General features: G+C 49.1%; 1 protein-coding gene across 1 annotated transcript in view; it reads right to left on the bottom strand.

Annotated features, from left to right (window-relative positions):
* Window positions 1-649: 649 nt before the first annotated feature.
* Window positions 650-27,617, bottom strand: part of SLC1A5 (solute carrier family 1 member 5) — a 45,601-nt gene continuing 18,633 nt past the window's right edge. Inside the window, exons 2-8 of the mRNA XM_081922162.1 lie at window positions 21,260-21,302; window positions 18,144-18,254; window positions 16,105-16,271; window positions 14,632-14,865; window positions 13,041-13,235; window positions 4,040-4,174; window positions 650-1,936 (exon numbers count right to left, since the gene is read on the bottom strand). Of these exons, the coding sequence (XP_081778288.1) occupies window positions 1,708-1,936; window positions 4,040-4,174; window positions 13,041-13,235; window positions 14,632-14,865; window positions 16,105-16,271; window positions 18,144-18,254; window positions 21,260-21,302 (1,114 nt within the window). The 3' untranslated portion in view covers window positions 650-1,707. The remainder of the gene's footprint in view (window positions 1,937-4,039; window positions 4,175-13,040; window positions 13,236-14,631; window positions 14,866-16,104; window positions 16,272-18,143; window positions 18,255-21,259; window positions 21,303-27,617) is intronic.

Here is a 27,617-nt window from a genome sequence, read left to right as displayed (position 1 = left end):
AATGGGGTGGAGACGCTCCTTCAGGTATACTGGGCCGAGGCCGTATGGGAGAATCAGACGATTCTCAGCTAAGTTCCCAGTCCTCAAGATTCCACTGGTCAAAGTCTAAGCCTGCGTGTGAGACAAGGACAAGGCTGCAGGCCCGGCCACGGTTTCCAAGTGACCCTGTGTGTTCATAAGCATATATTTGCTTTAAGTTAAGGCCCTGCAGTTCTCTGTGGGGGTGCTGCCAGGCCTTTGTCAGTCACTGCAATGAAGACAGAAGGGCCCTGGAGGTTCACCTCCTGCACGCACACCTATCCAAAGATTCCACCACTTTTCCTACTCTGTCCCATTGCCGGTGGTACTTCCTCCCTTTCTTCCTCACTGCCAATGTCTGCTTCAGCATCTGCTGGGCTTTGGACAGGCCAGGCAGCGCTGAAAATTTGGTCCAGGGGGCCACCACTCACCAGCTCCTTCTGCAAAGCCTGCCCACTTGCACATCAGCGGCTGCTCAGCACAAGAATGGAATAAAAGTGATGGGAAACGGAGCTCCAGAGGTTAACTCTCACCTCTGAAACTACTCCATTCTCTCTCACTCACTTTAACCTCCTAATGCTGCCCTGCCCCTTTAATTCCAGTGTGGAGAGAAAAAACACCATTCGGATCCTTTTAAGTTCCAGAAATAAATTAAATTACATCGCAGCTCTTGGAACCAGGAGTTGCCACTTCAAGAAAGCACTGGAGTGCTGTCTAGTTCTTGCACGTGATGACCCAAGCAGGGAAGAAGGGAGGAAAATATGTAGGCTTTAAGCAGTTCAAGGAAAAATTTGGCTTTGCAGGGAATGGCAGAAATTCCAGCGACCCAGCGGTGACTCTCAATGTTCAATTGCACATCGCACAGCCCTGGCATAAGGATTTGAAGAGAAGTTGCAAGGCAAAGAAATTGTAAAAAGCAGAAAGAAATTATCTCTTCCCCCCATTCCTGTTTGACGATAGGTATTTATAGGCTCAAGCGGTGCACTGCTCAAGTTACTGAATTGTGGGGTGGGCCAGGGGAGAATAAATCTGTCCGGAAATAAAGCAGTCTGCTTCCTCTTCCTGCAATGAAATGTAACTAAAAAGGGGGGTGACGACAATGGGAGGGAATCAAAGATACTAGATACGGAAAGGACAACACCCACCCCCCTTGCTTGGTCCAAAACACAAAATAAAATAAAAAGCAGCAAAGGTAGCTAGAGATCTGGAAGAAGGAAAAGAGTGATATTAAGAGACCTCCAAAGTCACTGCTACCAGTTTCCACATTGCAGATTTAAAAACTTAAGGGTTCAGCCTGGAACGTGCAAAGTATTGTGCCTCTGAGAATATACAGAGTGCCCTTTCTCCTGAGCAACAGCACCCCCAACCCTCATCTCCTTAAAGAGGGAGAGGCTTCCAGCCAAGCAGAGCTATCTCCAGGCGGCATCAAGCCCCCAACATTGACGTTTTTCAGGGGGGAAAGCCCCGTTTGAAATTTCAAAAGCACTGTGTGAAAAATCAGTCATTAAAAAAAGGTGGAAAGGAGTGTGCTGGGTGAAAATCGAAGAAGTTCCCCATCACCAAACCGCCTGAACTTGCTTCTTATGGGAAACAGAAGTCTTTCAGAGGTGGAGCAGATTCGGTAGCTGTCCTTAAAAATGGAACCCTAACTTTTTAAAAAACCGAAGTCTAGCCTCTTCGCAGGCTGCTTTACATCACGGATTCTTTTTCGCAGGAGTTGATGCCCTCCAAGGGGGCAGGCCCGTCCCTCTTGATCAGTGGGGAGCCTTCTTCCGCCCCCACTTCCTTGCCGGCGTCCGTCTTGATCTCCATCAGCTCCTCTGCCTCTGCCTTGCCTTCCGTCCTTTCGGTGTACACCTGCAGGAGCCCAGCGCCAAAAGCATCGCCTTCCACGTTTAGGACCGTGCAGGTGCGATCCCTGGTGCAAAAGAAAGAGGCAATGACTGAGGTGCTTGTGGTTAAGCCACAAGGGTTGTTAGCAACATTCACTGGACACAGAGCCTCCATGTTCAGGAGCAATCTATCTGTGAGAACCAGACAAACAGCAGGGAAAGGCTGAGACCTTTGTGCCCCGCTTAAGAAAACGCAGAGGCCATAGCTGTCAACTTTCCCCTTTTCTTACGAGGAATCCTATTCAGAATAAGGGAATTTCCCTTTAAAAAAGGGAAATGTTGACAGCTATCGCAGAGGCATGTGACTGCTGAACCAGGCAAGACCTTTGGGCCGGATCCAGCCAGGCCCTTCCTGTATTCTTGCGCCATGTGCAGATTCCCCCAAGCGACAGGAGGAAAAGCTAAACGCTCAGCTGCTTTTAACCTTTCCTCTGTGGCCCCCCAGGGACCCTCAGCACACCTGGCCCAGCCAGCCATACTGGACAAGTCAGTTGGACAAATACACCCCCTGGCTGCCATGAACAAAACACACTGCTCAGCGGGGGGGGGGGGGGAATAGGCATCCCGGGGACACATTGAAGGAGAGCTGGAGGAGAGGATCCTTGAGTGACAGGGTTAAAAAAAAAAAAGCAAGAAAAATGGCGCGGAGTCAGAAGATTCCACATTCAATACTGCATCTGTGCTTGAAAGGACCTCATCAGGCAGCGAAACTGGAAAAGATCCCTGCTTGAATCTTTGGAGAGCTGCTACTTCAACTCCAATTACAGGGCTGGACAGACCAACGGCCTGACTCTGACCACATCTGCATCATCCATAGAAAGCGCACTGATGCCACTTTAAACTGGAATGCCTTCCCCTGAAGAATTCTGGGAGCTGTGGTTTGTACAGAGTGTTGTCAGGAGACTCTGTTCCCCTCCCAGAACTACAATTCCCAGAGTAGTTTAACGATCAATCCTTCTTTACAGGCAACTATGGGAATTGTAGATGTGAAGGGGAATAGGGGCGGCTCCTAACAGCTCTCTGCACCCTGAACAAACTATGGCTCCCAGGATTTTCCGGGCGAAGTCGTTGTTTAAAGCGGAATCATCACCCTTTAAATGTATTGATTTTTATTATTTCATAAGACCTATACACAGCTTGCTTGTAATTTTTTTGAAAAAACTTCAAAGTGGTTTACAAGAAGAAGGAAACAGTAAAATTAACGGCAAAAACAGCTGAAAAAACTAAGAATTAAAATCAGCAATAAACTAAAAACAGATCAAAACACACATCAACGTTCTATGCATCTGGGTAACCTTGTCTGATCAATAAAACAAACTTCGGAAGGTGACAAAAAGAGAACAGTGTGGGAGCACGGGTGATGTCAACAGGCAGCGAGTTCAAGTTTAGGTGTTGCCACACTAAAAGATCGAATTCTTATAAATGCGGAATGGGCATGATTTGGCATCTTTTAACAGTGTAAGGTGCAAATGTGGCCTTGGTCCATGGCAGCTTTGTCCAGTCAAATGCCCTGCCCCAAAAAATTGACCTTGGAGGATTACCGTATTTTCCGCTCTATAAGACGCACCAGACCACAAGACACACCTAGTTTTTGGAGGAGGAAAACAAGAAAAAAAATATTCTGAATCTCAGAAGCCAGAACAACAAGAGGGATCGCTGCGCAGTGAAAGCAGCAATCCCTCTTGCTGTTCTGGCTTCTGGGATAGCTGCACAGCCTGCATTCGCTCCATAAGATGCACACACATTTCCCCTTACTTTTTAGGAGGGAAAAGGTGAGTCTTATAGAGCAAAAAGTACAGTATGTGCAGAAGATTCAACTGGTTACCTACCACCCCCTTTCAAGGCAGCGCCTCTCTGCAATGGCTTCTGCTTCCCTATGCGAACCTGGGGCCTTTTCCTTGAGCCACTTGCTGCAAACGTCTCTCCTCTCTGCTTGCGGAATGAGGCCAACACATGAGGAAGAGGACCTGAAGGGGAACTAGCAAGGAGGCGGGAGGGGAAAAGATCCCGTCTTTTGGCGGGGAAGTTGGGACTAGCCAGCCTGCCAACCCTGCCACGCTGTGAACATCAGTCAGGGAAATCGCCGGTCGCTGAGCCTCTCCCTCAAACTTTGCCCTCGCGGTACTTACACAAGCCAGTCCACCGCCAGAATGAGGGAGATGTCATTGGTGGGCAGCCCGACAGCTTCCAAGATGATGGCGAGGGTCAGGACGCCACCTGCAGGAATCCCAGCAGCTCCGACGCTGGACGCCGTCGCAGTAATTCTGTGGGATGGAAATGGGCAGGTTAAGAGATGTGTCCTTCTCGATTCTCAAGTGCAGGATTTGGTCTTTATCCAGAGAGTGTGGGGGAATCCCAAAGCAGCAGGGAGAGAGGAGGGCACCATATTTTTGCTCCATAAGACGCACCTAGTTTTTAGAGTAAAACAAGGGGAAAAAATATTCTGAACGAAACAGTGGTTGTATGATTTTTGTGGCTCATGCTGTGGCCACAGACATGTGATCTGATGGTGAATTTGGGGTGACCCAATGCAAAAATCCTGAGGCTCCATGGGCTTTTACCTCCCCCCCTCCCAGGCAGCTGCTAGGTCCCTTATCTCTCTTCCGATCCCACCGATCAGCTGTTTCCTTTCAACACTCCCTTTCCTCTTGTTTGCCTTAGTGTCTTTTCCTTAGCCAGAGCAGTTTTTTGCTCCCCCTTTTCTTCTAATTTCTCTCCTTATTGCTTTAATCTTCCTGTTTCCCCCTTTGCAAGTTTGCTGTCTTTACCTCCCCCCTCCCAGGCAGCCTCCTTCATCTCTAGCGTCCCTTATCTCTCTCTCTCCAATCGGCAAACGATCAGCGGCTTTGTTTCAACACCCACTTCCCTCTTTCAAAAAAAAAAAAGCATGATCTGCTTTTTGCCCCTGGGACCATGCATTCACTCCATAAGACACACAGACATTTCCCCTTACTTTTTAGGAAGAAAAAAGTGTGTCTTATGGAGCGAAAAATACGGCAACTTTTGCAAAGCCGAAGGCACTAGCCAGATTTCGTGGCAGCTGGTTTGGAAGGATAGCAGAGCCCCAAGTGGGCCTGATCACCCTCCCTCCCTCCCTCCCTCCCTCCCTCCCTCCCTTCCTTCCTTCCTTCCTTCCATACACAGCTTAGCCAAGAGAGGTCAGAGCTCTAACTGGGAACCCTTTCTCCAGGAAGTGGCTACTGGTTGAGAACAGGACAAGGCAGCAAGCAGATCCTAGACAGACCAGCATAAATTCAGTCAGTGATGGGTAGGGAGAGATCAGCCACCTTCTGGAAACTCAAGCATTACTCCCAATTTAAGTAACCAGTGGCAAATGGGTGCCTGGTTTTTTGGACCCTTGGCCAAAGATTTCCTCATCTCCCTCTTGCTAGGTTCCTTATTCAAACTATGACCTGTTTGTGTACACGAGTTCCTCTCTGCACCACCCTAACCCTCACAATTTATTGATTCTTGGCATTCTGGAGAATCATGCCTAATAATAATAATAATAATAATAATAATAATAATAATTTATACCCCACCCATCTGGGCAGCTCCCAACAGAACACTAAAAACAGAATAAAACATCAAACATTAAAAACTTCCCTAAACAGGGCTGCCTTCAGATGTCTTCTAAAAGTCAGATACAGTGGTACTTTAGTCAAAACAAAAAAAATCCTTCCAGTAGCACCTTAAAGACCAACTAAGTTAGTTCTTGGTATGAGCTTTCGTGTGCATGCACACTTCTTCAGATACCAGACATCAGTGGTACCTTAGGTTAGTACTTAATTGGTTCCAGAGGTCTGTTCTTAACCTGAAAGTGTTCTTAACCTGAAGCACCACTTTAGCTAATGGGGCCTCCTGCTGCTGCTGTGCCACCGGAACACGATTTCTGTTCTCATCCTGAAGCATCCTTAAAGTTCTTAACCCGAGATACTATTTCTGGGTTAGCGGAGTCTGTAACCTGAAGCGTATATAACCCGAGGTACCACTGTAAGTTGTTTATTTCAGTGTTTCCCAAACGTTTTTGGGCAACGGCACACCTGTTTACTGAAAAAAAATCTCGCGGCACACCACCATTAAAGCCCCGCCCCGTGACGTCAGCGCGCAGCGTCACGCCGGGAGGGACGCACAAAAGTGAAAGTTTTTTCCCTCCCCCTTGCTGGGGAACCTCCAAGCTTTGGGGGTGGGAGGAGGCAGCAGAGCGAGGGACTGAGGGACGGCGGCAACTGAGGCGGCGGCGGCTGAGGCAGAGCTGGGAAGGGGGTTTCCAGGGGACACGGCAGCTCCTCGAAAGGCTTCTCTCAGCTGCGCTCAATCCGCCTCGGAGAGGATTTCCCCTCCGGTCCCATGCGTTCGTTTGGGGCATCGCTCCGGCTGCTCCCTCTCCCGCCGCGCAGGAGCGATGCCTCTCTCTGGCTCTCCCTCCGCGCAGGCTGAGGGAGGGAGGGAGGGGCGCGTGTGACCCGTCTCTGCTGGGAGACCAAACCCAGCGAGGCAGAGTCGCGCGGAGGCGCCCAGGCAGCGCTGCCGGCTGCGAGGAGGAGCGCCAGGCAGCAGCAGGAGGCGCGGCCTCTCCTCGCCGCCGCCGCCCCGCCTCTCGCCGCCCGACTCGCCCGCCTCCCTCCAGGCATCTCGCGGCACACGAGGCAACGTCTCACGGCACACTCGTGTGCCGCGGAACACCGGTTGGGAAACACTGGTTTATTTCCTTGACATCTGAAGGGAGGGAGTTCCACATGCCAGGCGCCACCACTGAGAAGACCCTCTGCCTGGTTCCCTGTAACCTCATTTCTCGCAGGGAGGGAACCGCCAGAAGGCCCTTGGAGCTGAGCCTCAGTGTCTTGGAAGAACGATGGGGGTGGAGACACTCCTTCAGGTATTAACCAGATTAGCTGGCAATTGGGGAATACAAACACACACCACTAGGCAGGGTCAAGAATGAATCAGGCACCACACCCTGGATTAAAGAGTCCATCTCTTCACCCTAGGCATGAGAACACCAGTGGCACTGTCTCCCCATAAAAAGCCACAAGCCTGGCCAAGGCTGCCTTCAGCTCCTCTCTAACAAGGCGATCTCCTCTGTGGCGCCTCTTACAGGTCTTCCTACCCAAGCCAGCTGGGTAGCAGTGGTGCGCTCTCACCCCATGCTCAACAGCCACCTTCCCCAATTCAGGGCTCTCCAGATGTTCTGGACTACGACTGCCACTAGCCCATGGAGTATATGGAGATGGCGAAAATGACTGGCAGAATCCGAGACCACGGAGAAGAGTTGGTGGAAGAAGATTGGAAGAAATTTAAAATTTACTTACAGAAATATTGTAAAATTTTTGAATGTGAATGACGTTGGAATGAAACGAAGTGGTTCTAGCAATATGATTAGAAGTTACAATATGTGAAGAAAATAACTAAGGGTAAAATAAGAGGGTATGAATTTGCTGAACAAATGGAATACAAAAATAAGTTAATGAGTGGTACGATATCTGAAAGAGTGATTTTTCTTTTTTAATTTTTCTTTTTAAATTTTGTTTTTTGTTTTTTGTCTGTTTGTGTGTTTTTGTTTTTAAAACTTCTATTTTTAAAACTTAATAAATATTATCATAAAGACTGCCACTAGCCCTCCTCCAGAACAGCTGTATGACGCAGAGGTGTGTGGGAACATGGCCTTGCTGGCTGGGGCTGATGGGAGCTGTAGTCCCAAACATCTGGAGGGCACCAGGTTGGCGAAGGCTGCTCTGCAATAGCCAAACCTAAGTCCACGGAGCAGAATAAAGGAGACCCAGAGGCCTCCTCATCACCAATTTGTAATCTGCTTCTGAGACCACTTTTCCATCCTAACAAAGACCCCTGAAGTAGTCTGCAACACAGATGAAATTTCAGTTTTAACTGCCTGCCTTAAGACCATCGGTGATGGGGCTAGTCTGGCCTCTTAAGGGAGGGAATTCCACTGCAGTTGTCTCCCCGCGTCAAATGACAAATTAAAAGCCTCCCTCCCTACATTTATGGCACTGTACAGTGGACGCTCAGGACGCAGGTGGCGCTCTGGGTTAAAGCCTCAGCGCCTAGGACTTGCCGATCGAAAGGTCGGCGGTTCGAATCCCTGCGGCGGGGTGCGCTCCCGCTGCTCGGTCCCAGCGCCTGCCAACCTAGCAGTTCAAAAGCACCTCCGGGTGCAAGTAGATAAATAGGGACCGCTTACTGGCGGGAAGGTAAACAGTGTTTCCGTGTGCGGCTCTGGCTCGCCAGAGCAGCGATGTCACGCTGGCCACGTGACCCGGAAGTGTCTACGGACAGCGCTGGCCCCTGGCCTCTTAAGTGAGATGGGTGCACAACCCCAGAGTCTGTCAAGACTGGCCCGTACGGGCAGGGGTACCTTTACCTTTACCTTACAGTGGACGCTCAGGTCGCGAAAGTGATCCATGCGGGAAGCACGTTGCAACCTGCAGTGCTGCATCTGCGCACGCGCGGGTTGCAATTCAGCGCATCTGCGCATGCGCCGAAACCCAGAAGTAACCAATTCCGGTACTTCTGGGTTCGGCATAGTGCGCAACCCGAAATCGCGCAACCTGAAGCGTCTGTAACCCGAGGTATGACTGTATAAAGAATGAATGAGAAAGAAAATCACACTGGTCTAGACTCCAAAGAACTACTTTAGGGTAAACACACATTATTATTATTTTTGCCCTTGGGCAAAAAAAATGAGAGGCACAAATACAAGATGGGTGACACCTGGCTTGAGAGCAGTACATGTGAAAAGGATCTTGGTTGACCACAAACTTGACATGAGCCAACAGTGTGACGCGGCAGCTAAAAAGGCCAATGCAATTCTGGGCTGCATCAATAGGAGTATAGCATCTAGATCAAGGGAAGTAATAGTGCCACTGTATTTTGCTCTGGTCAGACCTCACCTGGAGTACTGTGTCCAGTTCTGGGCACCACAGTTCAAGAAGGACACTGACAACCTGGAACGTGTCCAGAGGAGGGCAACCAAAATGGTCAAAGGCCTGGAAACAATGCCTTATGAGGAACGGCTAAGGGAGCTGGGCATGTTTAGCCTGGAGAAGAGGAGGTTAAGGGGTGATATGATAGCCATGTTCAAATATATAAAAGGATGTCACATAGAGGAGGGAGAAAGGTTGTTTTCTGCTGCTCCAGAGAAGCGGACACGGAGCAATGGATCCAAACTACAAGAAAGAAGATTCCACCTAAACATTAGGAAGAACTTCCTGACCGTAAGAGCTGTTCGACAGTGGAATTTGCTGCCAAGGAGTGTGGTGGAGTCTCCTTCTTTGGAGGCCTTTAAGCAGAGGCTTGACAACCATATGTCAGGAGTGCTCTGATGGTGTTTCCTGCTTGGCAGGGGGTTGGACTCGATGGCCCTTGGGGTCTCTTCCAACTCTATGATTCTATGATTATTATTTAATCTCTTAGGTATTGTGTGTCCCCCACCCCTTTCGGACAGCAGTCTTGTTAAGGGGGGCAATACTGAGAGGTTCATCTGCTGTAGGATCCTTTGCAATGCAACAGAGGGTGATGAGAGGGGCACAGCTATCTCTCTCCTTCCTCAGCACCCCTTTAAAAACAACAACATGGCAGCCCCAACGAATTGCTTGGGTTCCTCGTGGCCGCCACTCAGTGACAAAAAGCGTTCTTGAGAATCCCCTCAGGGTCCAAAAGCAGCTTGCCACATCTGTGGCACGTGATGCTGTTGACCGAGACACACAAACTGGACTGGAACTTGGTTTGCAGAATGCAGAGCTGGATCTTGGGGCGGGCGGGCGCAGGAGGCCTGCACTTTTAACCCAAGACAGAGGAACAAACATAGACAGATGACCAGCCAGGAGCAAAAAACAGCCCCAGCTGAAATCCTGCCTCCAGCAGAGCAGAGGTCACTTGAGCAGAACCTCCCAGCTGCCCCCCCAGACCTTTTCTGGTCGCATGTTCTGCCTAAGCCTGCAGTTTTCTTACTGCCCTATGCCGCAACAAAGGGCCTCAGACACAGTTGATGATTAAGCACCTCGAGGCCAGGAGGGACAGGTCCACCTCCTGAACTGGAGAAAACAATATTTTACTTGCAACTGCTTTTTTTAAAAATGCACCCAAAAAAACAGTCTGCAAATGTTTTCTGCCCTTGACACTTCTGTTCAAAAAAGCAAAATCTTGTGCCAAGAAAAGTCTCTAGCCTTTCCTTGGTCAATCTAACTGCTGACCCCTATTTTATTCCAACCTTGATAGAGGAGTTTTAAAGAAGAGTTGTCATTCTGATAGGGGGAGGAAAAGGATGAGAAGCGCAGCAGGAGAAGGGCTTGAGTGGCAAATCCAAGCAGAAGCCCAAGTAGCCTTGCTGAGTGCATCTCATCTAGTCATGAGGACTAGAACTTTGTCACTGACAAAAGTGGCAATGGCTCAGGACTCTACACTAGCTGCGGGCCCCGTCTCTAGATGCTACCTGAATGAATTTAAAGATATATTTGGAAGTTTCAAAGCAGGGTTGTACATTTTTCTAAGTTTTGCTGTTTAATCTTTTGTAAATTGCGTTGTGAGTGGTTTATTATTATTATTACAATCAAGCACTGCATAGAGTGTGTGAGAGATATTGGGGAGGGGGTGGAGCTAGAGATGTACAGCTCCACAAACCACAGCTATTCACCCCTCAAAATTCTGCACTATTAAACAGTATTGATGCAGAGGAGCATTTGTGCTGGTGCTCGACAATTTAGTCCAGCTGATCATCATCATTGTAGGAATTGGGTATTGACGTGGCAGAAACAGCAGAAGGCTTAAAGATTAGAGGAGCTTGGAGAAATAAAACCCTAGAGACTAGAAGAGAGTTTCTGTGTTTGCTGCATCAAGTCCTGAACAAGATCAGATTTGGTACTGGGTGCAGAACCAACCCACTATATGCTGAATGGCCTCAATTTTCGTCCAGGTTCCTAGTCCTTTAAGATCAACCCAGAGAGCTTTACAGAGACAGCCTGTCAAGTCAAGTGCCTGTCAAATGCTCAGCTACACTGGTCTGCCCAGCCGGTCACTTCAGTGCACACCAAACTCTGGTTGTTCCTGCCACAATTTTTTTTAAGGTTTCATCTCCCCAAAACCCCAGTCCATCCATTCTGGCTACCTCCCAGCATAAATCCCCCCTTTGTTTCTGCAGCAGCCTCATGATCCCTTTTTCTGCAGCCAACTTTATATCCCACTAAAGCAGAGGTCAAGGGATGCGGGTGGCGCTGTGGGTTAAACCACAGAGCCTAGGACTTGCCGATCAGAAGGTCGACGGTTCGAATCCCCGCGATGGGGTGAGCTCCCGTTGCTCGGTCCCAGCTCCTGCCAACCTAGCAGTTCGAAAGAACCTCAAAGTGCAAGTAGATAAATAGGTACCACTCCGGCGGGAAGGTAAACGGCATTTCCGTCCGCTGCTCTGGTTCGCCAGAAGCGGCTTAGTCATGCTGGCCACATGACCCGGAAGCTGTACACCGGCTCCCACAGGCAATAAAGCGAGATGAGCACCGCAACCCCAGAGTTGGTCACGACTGGACCTAATGGCCAGGGGTCCCTTTACCTTTACCTTTAAAGCAGAGGTCAGCAAGGTTTACCTTGCCTGGGCCAGTTCACTCCAGCAGAGATCCTTCTGTGGGCCAGACCACGCCCGCGATTTCCGGTGCTGCGGAAGCGAGTCCCCGTGCCATGCTGTGCTGGTTTAGCGCAGCACACGGGGACTCGCCAAGCAGGCAGCTAGTGGGCCAGTTAAACGACCCCCGTGGGCAGCTTGTGGCCCACGGGCCTTAGGTTGCCGACCCCTGCACTAAAGCATCAAGGTAGCACGTGCCCTCTCATTCTACCAGGAAGGAAAGGGCAGAGGGGTCTTAGTACCTGTGTGGATTATCACCACCACCAGCAGGAAGTTGAAATTTTGGGAGCTGGTTATCTGAATGGGCTGGACAAACCCACTTCCTCGCTCCCAAAGCTCACTTCCTGCAGCTCTAGGACAGGAAATCACTGTGAAAAATTTGTGCGGGAACCATCATTTTGGGAAAGGAAATCTCCTCTTTGTTTTCTTCAACCTGCCCTCTTGCTTCCCCTCAATTCCCAGGATGTGGCAGAGGCTACCAGCCACTCGCCCTCCGCCTTTCAAAATTCCACAATATTAAACCGTGCTGATGTAGAGGAATATTTGCCCTGATGCTCAGGCTCAACGACTTAAATGTGCTTGCTGTTTGCTTGTGGCTTGTCTAGCCTCTCTTCCCCACCCAAAGCACAAGGAATTGGAAGGGCCACCTGGTGCAGATCAGGTGGGCTGGTTTTGCAGAAAAGTCTTAGGAGAATGTGGGTGTTTGAGCAACCCCACGGCAAACGGCGAGAGGAAGAACGCAAAGCGGACTGTCTCGCCAGAGTGGTGCATGCTCTAGTTATCTCCCGCTTGGACTACTGCAATGCACTCTACGTGGGGCTACCTTTGAAGGTGACCCGGAAACTACAACTAATCCAGAATGCAGCAGCTAGACTGGTGACTGGAGGCGGCCGCCGAAACCACATAATACCGGTCTTGAAAGACCTACATTGGCTCCCATTGGTTCCGAACACAATTCAAAGTGTTGGTGCTGACCTTTAAAGCCCTAAATGGCCTTGGCCCAGTATACCTGAAGGAGCGTCTCCACCCCCATCGTTCTGCCCGGACACTGAGATCTAGGGCCTTCTGGCGGTTCCCTCATTGCGAGAAGCAAAGCTACAGGCAGAGGGCCTTCTTGGTAGTGGTGCCCGCCCTGTGGAACGCCCTCCCATCAGATGTCAAAGAGATAAACAACTACCTGACATTCAGAAGGCATCTGAAGGCAGCCCTGTTCAGGGAAGTTTTTAATGTGTGATATCTTAGTGTATTTTTGGTCTTTGTGGAAGCCGCCCAGAGTGGCTGGGGAAACCCAGCCAGATGGGTGGGGTACAAATAATAAATTATTATTATTATTGAGCACACACAGCGAAGGCAGCCTGCCAGCAGCTTGGCAAGGTGGGCCGCAGTCTATGGGTGGTGGACTTTGTCAGTTTGGGGAAAGGGGAGGGAACAGGTTGTGCAAGCTGCGTGGGCTTCTAAGGACCACCCTTTGAGTCCGTAGGGAGATTGGTTGTAATACTCACAGGATGGTGATGACTTGGATGAAGTTGAGAGGCATGTTGTTGAGCTGGGCAATGAAGACGGCAGCCACGCACTGGAAGAGGGCAGCCCCGTCCATGTTGACCGTGGCCCCGATGGGCAGGATGAAGCGGCTGATGTGCTTCGAGACGCCATTCTTCTCCTCGACACACTTCATCATCAGGGGCAGGGTGGCAGAGCTGCGAGGAGGAAGAGGCGGGTTGAGAACGTGGGCAGAGAGAGAGTGCTCCCAAAACAGCGCACAGGCACAGCACAACCCCCACCAGTTCCAACATGGAATAAATCACTGTGCAGGACCCCCCAAGGGCTGCCTCCGTCCACATGCAAAGGTGAGCCTTCTCAGTGGTGGCACCCAAGCTGCACAGTTCCTTGCCTTCAAGAGAGCTCCCCCCCCCCGTTAATTCTGTGCCCATGAGCTTTCCAGGGGATGGTTCACACAGACTTTATATGCCTTTGCTTTTTTATTATTATTGCTGAAACTGTTTCCTGACATTGTTTTAGTGATTGTCATTTTTTTATGGCTGGTAGCCCCTTGAGGGTCCATGCTGCAAGGGAACGGAAAATAAGTAGCTATTTTAGTAAGTAAACATAATTAATTTATTATTATTATTATTATTATTATTATTATTATTATTATTATTATTATTACCCCACCTATTTGCCTAGGCTTCCCCAGCTACTCTGGGTGGCTCCCAACAGAAATAATAATAATAACAATAATAATAATAATAATAATGGTGATAAAACATCAAACAGTAAAAACTTCCCTAAAAAGGGCTCCCTTCAGATGTCTTCTAAACGTCAGATAGTTGTGTATTTCATTGACATCTGATGGGAGGGCGTTCCATGGGACAGGCATCACTATCCACTACATTGAGGTGGGTGGGGGCTATGTAACAAAATTGTCTGCCAAATCACTTTAAATCCTGTTTTCTAAAGTAAATGCTAGTCTGTGGAAGAAAAGTAAAGTGTTCTCTTTCATTCATTAACTTTCTCGCGCACACTCCCCTCTGCTCACTGGCGGCTGCTGCTGCTGCTGTGAGCCCCATGGAGTGTTCGCACATCCCTGACCACCGGTCTTGTTAGCTAGGGATGATGGGAGTTGTAGTCCCCAAACAGCTGGAGGGCCGAGTTTGGGGATGCCTGCACTAGGGATATGAAGGGCATGTGTGGCCGAAGTAGAATGCGGGAAGCACAAAGGCAGGGAAGCAAAGTGAGGAATGGACTCATAGGCAATGTTAAGGACATTTAAACAGACTGTAAAACAGGAACCAGAAAGACTGGTGGCAATAATAATACTAATAATTTAATACTCAACTGTAAATTTATGTAAGGTTATTTTTTTTCTTTGTATGTGTGGATTTAAGACACTGTATGATATCTATGAATTCCAATAAAGGATTTAAAGTGGTGGGGGAGGTTGGAAGGAAGCAGAGATTCAGCAGACCTCCCTGCCTGGCATTCAAGTACCATTCACTCCAAGCAAATCCCCCCCCCCGGCTATGCAACAGGTGTCCTTTTAAACCCCCACCCCATTCTCCTGGCTTTCTGGAGCCGCAACCAGCTCATAAATACCTGGAGGAAGTGCCGAAGGCGGTGGCCAGGGCAGTGAAGATTCCCCAAAGGAACCGGTAAGGATTCTTGCGGGTGAAGATAAAGTAGATGGCTGGCAGGACGATGAGGCCGTGGATGGCATGGCCCACCAGGCAGCAGCAGATGTACTTGCCCAGGCTGGTGAAGAGGACAACCACGTCCTCCATTTCCACAATCTTGCCAGCTACCAGGAACATGATACCCAGGGGGGCATACCTGGAAGGAGAGAGAGAGGAGGATCAGCAAGAACACCACCGAGACCTCTGATAATAGTAATAATAATAAGCAATAACAATAATAAAATTAATAATAATAATAATAATAATAATAATAATAATAATAATAATAGTTTTTATTTATAACCCGCACTCCCCAGCCGAAGCCGGGCTCAGAGCGGCTAACAACAGTAAAATAATACAACATTCTAAAATCAGTTCATTATAAAATCAGTTCAAATAAAATTAATGGCAACCATTGGGCTAGAGTTCTATGAGGAATACCGAAGGAGAGGGTCAGGCCGTGCCTTGACCAAAGGCCTGGTGGAATAGCTCTGTCTTGCAGGCCCTGCGGAAAGATGTCAAGTCCCGCAGGGCCCTGGTCTCTTGTGATAGAGTGTTCCACCAGATTGGGGGCACAGCCGAAAAAGCCCTGGCTCTGGTTGAGGCCAGCCTAACCTCCCTGTGGCCTGGGACCTCCCTGCAGCCAATCAGAAGCCGCACTTTGGTTTTCAAACGTTTTGGAAGTCAAATGGACTTACGGAACAGATTCTGTTTGACTTCCGAGGTATGACTGTACAGTAAGATTGCATCTTACAAGCGAGATTTCAACCATTTGCAACTGAAGGCTGAAATTTCACAAGTTAAATTCAAGCGAAGCGGAGAGCTTGAAAATCCTTTTTGTGCCGGGTTTGCTTGGGGTTTCCCGGTGTAAAAAGAGTTTTTTAACAGTCCGTCTTGCCTGGAGGGCAAAGCCTGCTTGATGTACAGACTCTGGGGATACTGGGGCTTCTCCACACACACACACACACACCCCAGCTATGGGGTGGCTCCAAGGCTTTGGGTAGATGCGATTTTCATGTATACATGGAACCCTTAGAAACAAACTTCCGCGTAAGATGTGATTGCACCACATATGTGTACAGTGGTACCTCGGGTTACTCCACTAGCCCAGAAATAGTACCTCGGTTTAAGAACTTTGCTGCAGGATGAGAACAGAAATTGTGTGGCGGCGATCAGGTTAAGAACAGACCTCCAGAACAAATTAAGTTCTTAACCCGAGGTACCACTGTATCAGAAATCAGCTTTTGCTACATCAGTTTGGCAGGGAACTTCACAGGAATGCACAAACCCAGCCCAGAGGCCTTGCAGCCAACTCTTCTGTGTTAACATTTTATCTCCACCTGCGCTGTTCCCCTATGAGACTCCTGGGGAAATGTGGACTGGGAGGCCTCCTTACCACATGATCCAGGAGACAAGCACCATTGTGGCTTCATTGAAGGAGTTGAAGAACTTGATCAGGTTCTCGCCTTCCGGCCCAAGCTTCCGCAGAGCAATCCCAAAGACGATGGCAAAGACCACCAGGCCCAGGATGTTCATCCCTTCCACCTCTGTGCCTGTGGGGATCTAAAGGGACGGCAAGAGGGAGGAAAGGCTTCCGTCACAAAAACAGCCAGGGATTTGAAAAGCGGTCGACGGTTTCCCTGCCCTCAAGGCAGACGTCTGCACACAACAGCCATATCCTTGAGATTATAAGCAAGCAAATAATTTGCCGTTTGTCCTGAGGATGAAACGGTTGGGGGAAGGTTTGCAGAAATGGGAAAACAAGACATTCTTACCAAAGTATTTTATTCAACATTCACAGAGAGAGATGTAACCTCTTGGACAGTGACGTTGCTCCGAGTAAAATCCCACCCCCTCCGTGTCTCTCCTATTATACGCCATTCCTACATCAGCTAATATGTGCTTTCTGCCTCTGAGCTTTCTGCTCTCCTACTCTCAATGCCCACCAGCCTGGCACGCTTTCCAAAGACACTGAGTCTGTTAGCTGAATTTCCCCTACTGCTTCTTCCTCCTGCTCCTCTCCCAGTATTTTCCAGCTTCTCCGCTCTGCAGCCTCTGCTCTGTGACCTTCTAGAAACCACTGATCTAAATCTATACTGTCTCCCTCTTCTCTGGGAAGTGCAGCAGGAGGGGGAGGCCGGTCTCCACCATTCCTCCTCAGTCCAGTCCCTGACACCGAGTCAGCAACAACTGGGGGAGAGCAGCAACTGTTGCCCCCCCAAACTGCTCCTGCCACCCTTTTCTCTATCTGTGGCACCACCGATTGAGGCGCAACAGCACCAGCTGCCACCTCACCCACAGGGAGTGCCTCTTCTGTATCCTTCCACGACAACTCCCTGGGCCACAGGAAAACAAGGCCCAGCAAGTGCTTTTCAGAAAGGGAATACTTCTCCCGGAAGAGGGAGAGCCTCTTTATTGCTGGTCAACGTCTATATACCCCTTGCCAGAAAAAATCTACAATAAAGGCCACTTGGGCAGGTTTAGAGTCCTATATAGTCTTTCTCAAATCCATCCATCCTGCTGCTCTGCTCATTATTGGTGGAGATTTCAATGCACGCATGGGTGCTAGCGATGACAGCTTATACACTCACTACAACCAGTTTCTGGACTCTGACATCCATTTAGATACAGGCACTGCCCGCCTTTCTAAAGATCTTAGATGCAACTACCCAGGGCTTTGCTTAGCCCAGGCCACAAAGCGGAGGGACCTGCTGATATTAAACGACAATATAGAGGGAGATCGCCCTGGGGAATACACCCGCTTCACAAAGTTTGGCGGTATATCCTAATCTCAAGATTTGCATACAAGTTTGTCAGAGTTCCAAGTGGGCTATAACATTGAAAGCGACCACTTACCCTTAACTCTGGCTTTTGCAGGTCCACTCCTCAACAATTCTATCGTAAAACCGCAATATATCCCTAATGCAAATCTTGGCATATCCGCAGCTAAAAGAATCAAATGGTCCCCCCTACTCAACGCAGCCCTGACTCCCCTTCTTCAAACAGCTGAGCTAAAGGACATCCATACCTCTCCTCAGAGAACCCGGCAGCACGTGGTCACCAAGCCAGAAGAGGCACAGTGGCAGCCGAGAGACCCAGTGGCAATGAGGGGACAGGCCTTTGTGGCTGGTCCCATGGCCAATAGCAAAGAGGAGACCCATAAAACGGCCTGTGTGGGAAATTCTTGCGCAGTTCAGACAAGCAGGGGTGTCACCTGCTAAAGGCATGGCGGAAACAAAAGCAAACCAGTGTTCATTGCTAACTTTCGTGAGCCACGGGTAAATAGTGGAACAGCAAGGCCCCATTCATACCATACTTTTTAAAGTGCTATGATACCACTTTAAACTGTCATGGTTTCCCCCCAAAGGATTCTGGGAGCTGTTTGCTAAGGATGGTGCTTGAAAATTAGCCCAACAAGCTTCCCATTCCTCTTACCTTCATCTCCACAATGGTTTCACCAACTGTTACGTTTTCACCAAACGTGATATTCTCGCTGACTCCTGTCCTGTTCTTCTTCTCTATCACCAGTTTATAACTGGTTGCATACTGGGGAGAAACACAAAGAGGGAAAGACAATGTCAGCTGTGGCTGAAAATAAATTCACTTCGTACTTGCATGGGGTTCTGTGGATGCTTCCAACACAGGCAGGAAAATTGCAGGCTGTTAGTTCACCCACCTCCCCTTTCAGAAGGTGCAAACCCTGGTCACTCCCCTGCGGCTGGGGAAGAACAGATTATCAATATATCCCACCGCAATCCCAATCCAACTGGCAAGATGATGGTTCGGTGGCACGATTTGCTCGGTAAATCAATCAACAGTGGGTGTTGATTAATTGCTCAGTGGAGCCGAGATATTAAGGGCACCCTTTGGAGACAATGATTCTGGAGGTGTTACTGTACTAGGAAGTTTGAAAATGATTTCTTAAAGGGGGCTTCTCATTGAACCCCACTTGGGTAAAGGGGATGAACAACTGGCCAATTATCTCAAAAAGACACATGTATGGAGTTTTTTGACAAGTGGGAAGATTAACCAATCAATTTATCTGTTAAGAATTCAGATTACTCATCCACTAGATGTAAGCAGACCTTAGAGGGATGTGCCAACAGTTCCAAGCTGAACCGGTGGGAGATGCAGGCAGAAGCTGTCCTTCCACATGTGCTGCCTGGATCTGTCCCCTGCGATCTGACCTGGGAATTCACCTTTGTTCCTTTAACAAGGCTATTAAAAATTAAGCCAAGCTGGCTTCGTTGCCCATACCCTGCCTGCGTCCTAAAGAGGATTAATGCATCACAAAGAACAGTCAATAAAAAAGCAGGGGAACATTAATGGAGGGTATCGTTTTGTAACCACACACAAAAGGCCTCTCTCTTTTTTTAAGCCTCTGGTGGAAAGAAGGATGTTTAATTAGCACATTGCTAAGACAGTAGCATGTGAGAGTAAGTAGCAAACAACTGCTAACTGCAGATAGGGAACTTCTCGGTCACTGTCTTCAAAGCAGCAAGCGGAGGAGCCAGAGGCATATTGATTTACAAATCTGGGAGAGACCCCAGAGACCTCCTGCCAGACATACCAATTCTCCAAGGCAGCTTGAAACGCATAACCTACTTGCAGGCTTCCTAGAGACATCTCCCTGGCCACTGAGAACAGGGGCCTGGACCAGAGATGGGCTTTTAGACTGATGCAGCTGTGGGGCTCTACTAGTGTTGTTAAAAGCATCATTGGGAGGTAGGCTAAGCCAGGAGGTAGCGACTAGCCCAAAGTCACACAGTGAGATCTGTGGCTGTAGGGGATCTGAACCGGAGTCTCTCCAGACTCACGCCTGATGTTCTCTCTCCCCGTTCATGTTCCCTGCTCAAAACACATTTGCAGTCTCGGGAATTAGGCACTCATTGCAAACCCAGATTTGAAAATCAGCGTCCTCCCGCCTGCAGACTGTCTCGCCAGAGTGGTCCATGCACTGGTTAGTTCCTGCTTAGACTACTGCCTTGCGCTCTACGTGGGGCTACCTTTGAAGGTGACCCAGAAACTACAACTAATCTGGAACGCGGCTGCCAGACTAGTGACCGGGAGCAGCTGCTGGGACCATTCAATGCCAGTCCTAAAAGATCTACATTGGCCCCCAGTAAGTTTCCAAGCACAATTGTTGGTGCTGATCTTTATAGCCCTAAATGGCCCAGTATACCTGAAGGAGCATCTTCATCGTTCAACCTGGACACAGAGGTTCCCTCACTGTGAGAAGTGAAGTTACAGGGAACCAGGCAGAGGGCCTTCTCGGTAGTGGCACCCTCCCTGAGAATCACCCTCCTATCGGATGTCAAGGAGATAAAGAACTACACAAGTTTTAGAAGAAATCTGAAGGCAGCCCTGTACAGGAAAGTTTTTAATGTTTGATGTTTTACAAATGTTTTTATATCTGCTGGAAGCCGCCCAGAGTAGCTAGGGCAACCCAGTCAGATGGGTGGGGTATAAATAATAAAATTATTGCTATTGTTATTTAGTAGTAGTAGTAGTAGTAGTAGTAGTAGTAACAGCAGCAGTCAGGGCAAGCTGCTTACAGGGAAATCATAAGAATGCAAGTAGAGTCCAGCGGGATGAGAGGAAAAGGTCCATCTAGTCAAGGATACTGTTCCCCACAGCAAGCCAGGTGCCTCTTCCAAAAATTGACCCCACATTTCCTGGATGGCTGCTTGCAACATAAAACAGTATTGGGCTGCCTTCATCAACCAGCCACGTTGGCTAGGTCTGTCCGCAGGTTGAGGAAGGTTTGGTTAAGGAGTTTTATAGCTCTGTAGCAATGCCATATTATGCTGAACGCTGGGAAGGGTTCCTTTGAGATCTGGCCAGCACGTTGCACTTCTCCCCGAGGAAATTATTTCAGGTTTCCAAAGCAAAGGTACGCTTTGTGTCCCAAAGTGATTGCGTATCCTGGCAACTGAGCGGGCTGTTTTGTAACCGAAGCAGTTGCCTGTTCTAGCTTCCTCCACTCTGGAAAGAAGCAACTGCTCCCCAGTTTTCTTAGCCTCCCACTCCCTTTTCTGGAAAATCACAACTCCTGAAAGGGCTTTAGAAAAGGATTAGATGAATTAAGCTATCTAGATTGGTTTTCATCACTGTCCACAGGAGTCAGTGAGGGCCACTAAGAAGGATGACTTTAGAAGATTTGGCAAATTCATGGAGGGCTACTAGCCATGGCTAGGCTCTGCCTCCACAGCTTCTGAATACCAGTCGCAGGAAACCACCAGATGGAGAGCACTCTGGTGCCCGAATCCTGTTTCCAGACATCTGGTTGGCCACTGAGAACAGGATGTGGGCCTAGATGGGCCACTGGCCCCATCCAGCAGGCCATTGTGCTCACAATGCAAATGGTCAAGCTTTGTTAGAAAAAGCCAATCAATCGATTGTGAAAGCCCCTTCTGGGATCACAAGGACACAAATGCTTTGCTTTGTGCGATGTAGTGTTTGGTGCAAAATCCAGCACTGCCTGCCTTGGGTTCAATGGAAGAGGGAGAATTGTAGGGATGGGGGAGGTTGGGAGGAGTTAAGCAACTCACCGATCGGAATGCAGCTGACACCAAGTTGGAGGGGAAGATGTTCCTGCGTGGAAAAAGAGAAAAACAAACATAAAAACAGGGTTCCAGAGGGAAATAGCCTCTCTCAATCAACAGGGTACTCTCAACCCATCCTATTCACATCCCCCAAACTCTTGTAGCCCAAATCCAACCTTCACCCTCAACAGTTTCTATTTTCAGTGTCCTGTATAGACCCCCAAAGGCAGCTAGGGGTTCAAGGGTGACCCTTCTGTGGTACTCCAGATGTTGCTGGACTCATCATTCTCCCTAACAACTGGCCATGTTGACTGTGGCTGAGGGAAGCATCTGGAGCAGCAGCTGTGGGTCCCCAGATGTTGTTGGACTACAACTCCCATCATCCCTGAGCTCTGGCCTTGCTAGCTAGGGGTGATGGGAGTTGTAGTTCAACAATATCTGGGGACCTACAGGTTGAGAAAGGCTAATCTGGAGTGTCCCACAAGCTGGTCGTCCCCCCCCCCATGCACTAGTTGCAGACCTCCAAAAATAACTTCTCCCAACTCAAAGGGCAACAGGGTGCTTCAGAAAACTGTATCGAGACCAAAGAACAAAAATCAGCAGAAGTTGAAAATCCACACATACACACAGAAGCGTTGACTAGTTGCGCGCTCTCGCGTATCAATGGCAAAGCTTGTAAACATTGTGTGTATGTACTCATGCATGCGTTTGGGCTTGCGGTTTTTGGAGACTCGTTTGCAAGGCTGATTTGCCTGCAAACAAATTCCAACTCCTCCCTGGAAGGTGACCACGAGCTCGACAATGGTGACAAAAACGCCAGCCTCCCACAGAGCTCTCCAGGACGCTACCTCCATAACGCTTCCCAAAATGCATTTATTTTATTTCATTAGCTATATAATGACACCTTTTCTTCCAAGGAGTTCAAGACGATGTACGTGGTTCTCCCTTCTCCTCAATGAATCCCTACAACAACCTGTGAGGTAGGTTAGGCTGAGAGACACCGACTTGCCCAAGGTCACCCAGGGAGCTTCATGCCTGAGTAGGGATTCGAAACCTGGCCTCCCAGGTCCTAGCCCAACATTAACCACTACACCACGCTGCCTCTCATAGGAATGCCCGGGCTCTACTAGATCAAACCAGAGCAGCTCCTTTTCTTCCAGTATCCTGTTTCATTGCTTGCTAACCAGGTCCTTCCAGGTAGCCTCCATCTGTCTTGAGAAACAATGGAGTGCGCCTCTGAGGGTGAAGTCAAACTACTGCATTAGCAGCATGGAAGTGACCTCCTTGGGATTGAAGCCTGGGCAGAATATCTAGAGGTCCTCGGCTGCCAAGACAACAAGACTCCCCTCTCGGCCCCACTGATGTGGCCAAAGGAAAGCAGAACAAGACGTTTGGCCCCAGCCTGGCTGCAGGAGTTGCCTGAAGGAGGGATGCAAGGCACCATCCAACTGCCTTAGGGACTCCCCTCCAGATTTGTGCAGGGTTTGCTCCTAAGCCTTTTCTTCTCTCAAAGATTTCCCACAAGGCAGCAACGGTATGGGATCACAGTTTCCCCTCTGTCCTTTGGGACTGCCTCTCCCGGTATGCCCCACGGAGGACCTTAAGGTCCATAAAGAGCAACACCCTAGAGGTCCCAGGCCCTAAGGAAGTCAGATTAGCCTCAACCAGAGGCAGAGCCTTTTCAACACTGGCCCCGGCCTGGTGGAACGCTCTGTCTCATGAGACCAGGGCCCTGCAGGATCTGATTTCTTTCCGCAGGGCCTGTAAGACAGAGTTGTTCCGCCTGGCTTTGGCTTGGAATCAACTTGATCCCCTTCCCCTCTTTCCTTTTGTGATGGAACTCCTATTTGGGGACTTCCCTGGCTTTTTTCTGGTCCACATAGGACCAGTCTGGATAGTCGGCCTTGGTGAAGATTTGACGTTTTCATCCCCCAAAAGTTCGAGTTTCTACTGAAATGAGGCTGCATTTTAATGTTGTATTTTAATCTTGTTTTTAAGTTGTATTTTAATTCATTGTTTTTATACCTGGTATTAGCCGCCCTGAGTCCAGTCTTGGCTGGGGAGGGTGGATTATAAATTAAATTTATTATTATTATTACGTGCCAGTGTGCTTATTATCCCCACATTTTGTAGCCAGTGTCTACCTAGGTCTACCCAGAAAGCCCATACCCCAAGGGGACTTCCAGGCACCCCACTGCTGAGTCACTCACTTTGCTCACAACCTACTATTCATTTCAAAGCCTGTGTACCTCCATTCTCCCTGCCTTTCTGGGTCATCCGAAGCCTTGGCCGAGAATAACCTGCTCCACTGCCGTAACTCCTGGATAGATCGGATATCACAGTCTTCACCTTTGCTCACTAGGCTCCTGAATTTCCTCGCACCCTAATCCCCTCTGGTTACCACTTTTCTCCCCACGCCATCAATTCAGGGCTTGGAACTGCCAGAGGATTAACTGGGCAGACAAACAAGATTAAGACTCCAATCCCGGGAGCGAGTGGCTGGCTCCATAGAGCAGAATACTGATCCACTTTGGAGAGCGGAGACCCCGTCAGCACTTAGGGGGGCAGCCCTACTTTATGCTCTTGCAGCACAGAAAGGGGTGGCATGCCAGATCAAAAAGCCCCCCCAAGCCCGCAGGGAGCTACACACGTGCAACCAGCCCCTCACTTTCCCAACTCGTCCTGCAATAATAATAATAATAATAATAATAATAATAATAATAATAATAATAATAATTTATTCCCCGCCCATCTGGCTGGGTTTCCCCAGCCACTCTGGGCGGCTTCCAACAGAATATTAAAACATAATGCCCATGCAGCATTACGGCAAATTTTGTTCCATCTCCCTGCACCCCAATTTCTACTTCAGAACAAGCACAACCCCACTCACCCCGCCACAAGGAAAACAAAACCAAGGCGCAGCAATCCACATCGCCAGCATTGTTATTTCCCCGTCGTTTTTCAATAGCCTCCCGACAGGCTGGAATTCAACAGGTGCGGCTCACTACAAGGAGCCAAAGCACCAACCCATCAGCAGAGGAAGAGCAATCAAATCAGCACCCTATAATCAAATCAGGAGCGGTGGAAAGCTAACAGAAGCAGGAAACAATCCAGATCAGGACCAGAGACAGAAATAACAAGGTTAAATAGCCTCCTGTAGCCTCCATTAAGAGCTGGGCTGTTAAACCTGGAGCCCAAAGGCTATTTAGCTGTCTTTTGGGACGCCAGATGCAACAGTGGTTTGCTACATGGCGTGAGAAGAGCTGGGCAGCCATCACTCGAGATTTGAGGAGCATAAAAGTGCATCATTACTTCATAAATTGAAGGAAGCTAACCCATAATTGAACAATATTAGGTAAAGGTAAAGGTACCCCTGCCCGTACGGGCCAGTCTTGCCAGACTCTGGGGTTGTGCGCCCATCTCACTCAAGAGGCCAGGGGCCAGCGCTGTCCGAAGACACTTCCGGGTCACATGGCCAGCGTGACAAGCTGCATCTGGCGAGCCAGCACAGCACATGGAACACTGTTTACCTTCCCGCTAGAAAGCGGTCCCTATTTATCTACTTGCACCCCAGGGTGCTTTCGAACTGCTAGGTTTGCAGGCGCTGGGACCGAACAACGGGTGCGCACCCCGCCGCGGGGATTCGAACCGCCGACCTTTCGATCGGCAAGCCCTAGGCGCTGAGGCTTTAACCCACAGCGCCACCCGCGTCCCTGCAGAACAATATTAGCATAGATTAAATTATCAGCTGGCCCACAACGACCGTGCGAGGTAGGCCAGGCTGGGAAACAGTGACTGGCTACTGGGGCAGACAAATTTATTGATTCCCAAGTCAACTATGTTGGTTAAGCCATTATGTCAGATGGCTGTGGCACTTTCTTTCAAGCTTTTAAGCGTCTCCTTTTCTCCTCCCCCCCCCATTTCCTTCTTCGCTAGATCTCTTCGTTTTCCTTCACACTACTCTTTCCCAGCGCCAACAATCCTGCTTTTAGTGGACTTTTTCACTCCCGCACTCTCCCAAATTTGCCGCAAGGGAGGAGCAGCCCTCCCCATTTTGGGGGGCTGGTGGGAGCATTTGGAATTTTGAGAAAGTTGCAAAATGGCCGCCATTTGGGGAGGGGGCCGCTGCATGTCACAAAATGGCAGCCCCATCTAAAAACACAGAAAAGAGGGCCGCAAAAGGTGGCTGCAAAAATGTGGGTGCGCCCCACACCCGTATTAAACCGTGAGGGAAATGCACCTGCATGAGTCACTGCTATGTTTGCGCATAGAGAAGCGCTCTGCAATCCCTCCTCAGCCTGAACAGATGGGCAGGTGGGCATGTCAAATCCTGGCCTCAAGAGAAACGTGGGCATGTTTCAGGGAGAGATGTTCCTTAGAAGCAGAGGCTGAACCTCAGAAACTGAGGGGAAAGTGTGATGGACTCTCTCAGGGGGAGAATTTACTAAGACCTTTCACAGGACGTTCTGTCGGGTGCGCCACATTGGCGGACCCCACTCCACATGAGAAGAGCATTAGTGGGCCGAGGCCTCACATCCGAAAGACAGTTTTTCAATTCTTCATGGCTGCCATGAAAGCAGAACTGCGGCATATCAACCACAGGCAAACGGGTTATCAGACCACGATCGAACTTCTCAGAACTCTGCGTACTGATCTGTGGAACACGCGCCATTCTGTTTCATGCACCCATGGGTGCAGCACTAGACGCTAAACTTAGAGGAGCAAAAAAATTATGCAAAGAACTGCGCCGTTACAAAGATGCCAGGGTGAGATATCGCAGTTCCAGCAAAGAACTTGACAGAAGCATCCTGTGATAAGATTATTTTATTTTATTTTATTTGGGGGGGGGTGCAGGATATTACTGAGAAACACAAAAGGGGAGAAACTGGATACCAGATCAGAAAGAAAACCAACGTGCTATCTTCTGCTATCTTGGTTCCCAGCACACCAGCAACCCGGCAAAATGTGCCTGGCTAATTTCCAACACTGGAAATTATATATATGTACGTCTAACATAGCTGGATACAACCCACATGGAGATTTCATCTGAATCTCTCTTACAGTGAATCTGAGCCACCACCTAAAGGAATTTGACCTTCCCGACTCGTCGCTCCCTTTTATCTCCTGCCTCCATTTATGAGAAATTCTTTCTTCGGAAACCCAAGGCGACTGCTCTGCACCAACCAGGCTATTTTCTACTTGCAGGTATGTCAGGTTTGAAAAAAGCAGGTTATGGCCCTGCCCTGCACAGTGCTCATTACTGAATGAAGGGTCGAGTCTCCTCTTATCTCTTTCCGAAAGGCACAATCGTATCTGAAATGTTGTCTGTTATTATAACTGAGCAGCTATTTACCCTGGGATGAAGTCTCCCATTTCCTCTTCCAGCAATCTCCAGCGCTTCTTTCTCCTCCTCAGTTATCACCCTTACAGCTTTGGGGAAGAGGACAAAACTAACTCCATTTGCTCCTGCGTAAGTCTTCCAAGCATCTTGAAAAGCAGAGACATCACCTTGCCAACGAAGGTCCGTATAGTAAAAGCTATGGTTTTCCCAGTAGTGATGTATGGAAGTGAGAGCTGGACCATAAAGAAGGCTGATCGCCGAAGAATGGGTGCTTTTGAATTCTGGTGCTGGAGGAGACTCTTGAGAGTCCCATGGACTGCAGGAAGATCAAACCTCTCCATTCTGAAGGAAATCAGCCCTGAGTGCTCACTGGAAGGACAGATCCTGAAGCGGAGGCTCCAATACTTTGGCCACCTCATGAGAAGAGAAGACTCCCTGGAGAAGACCCTGATGTTGGGAAAGATGGAGGGCACAAGGAGAAGGGGACGACAGAGGACAAGATGGTTGGATAGTGTTCTTGAAGCTAGCCGCATGAGTTTGACTAAACTGTGGGAGGCAATGGAAGACAAAAGTGCCTGGCGTGCTCTGGTCCATGGGGTCACGAAGAGTCGGACACGACTAAACAAGTCTTCCAAGTTATTGCTCCCAATGCCTCCATTAACCTTTCCACATGCCTCCCAGATGTTTTAGGCTACAAACCCCTATTGGCCTTGCTGACTAGGACTGGTGGGAATGGCAGTTCAAAACGTTTGGAGGGCACCAGGTTGGAGAACGATGATTTAAAGTAGCACCACCTGCTCCGCCCCCTTTCTGTAGTTTTTATATCCTACTGAATCTCACCCATTCCACATTCTGGGATCTCGGGCAATCCAGCTCCCCCGTCCAGATTTGGACGGTCTCAATCACTAGCAAAACAGACACAGTTCCCCTTGCTTTAACCATGGTTAAGCAGTATGCCTGAACTGTGGCCGAAGGCTGGTGATCAACCGACATGGGGAACCACAATTTAAAGCGGTTTGCATT

Source organism: Podarcis melisellensis, assembly GCF_964234715.1.
Source record: "Podarcis melisellensis genome assembly, chromosome: 8".
NCBI classification, from domain to species: Eukaryota; Metazoa; Chordata; class Lepidosauria; order Squamata; family Lacertidae; genus Podarcis; species Podarcis melisellensis.
The sequence above is the reverse complement of the archived record's forward strand: the minus strand, read 5'-3'. Positions and strand labels throughout refer to the sequence as shown.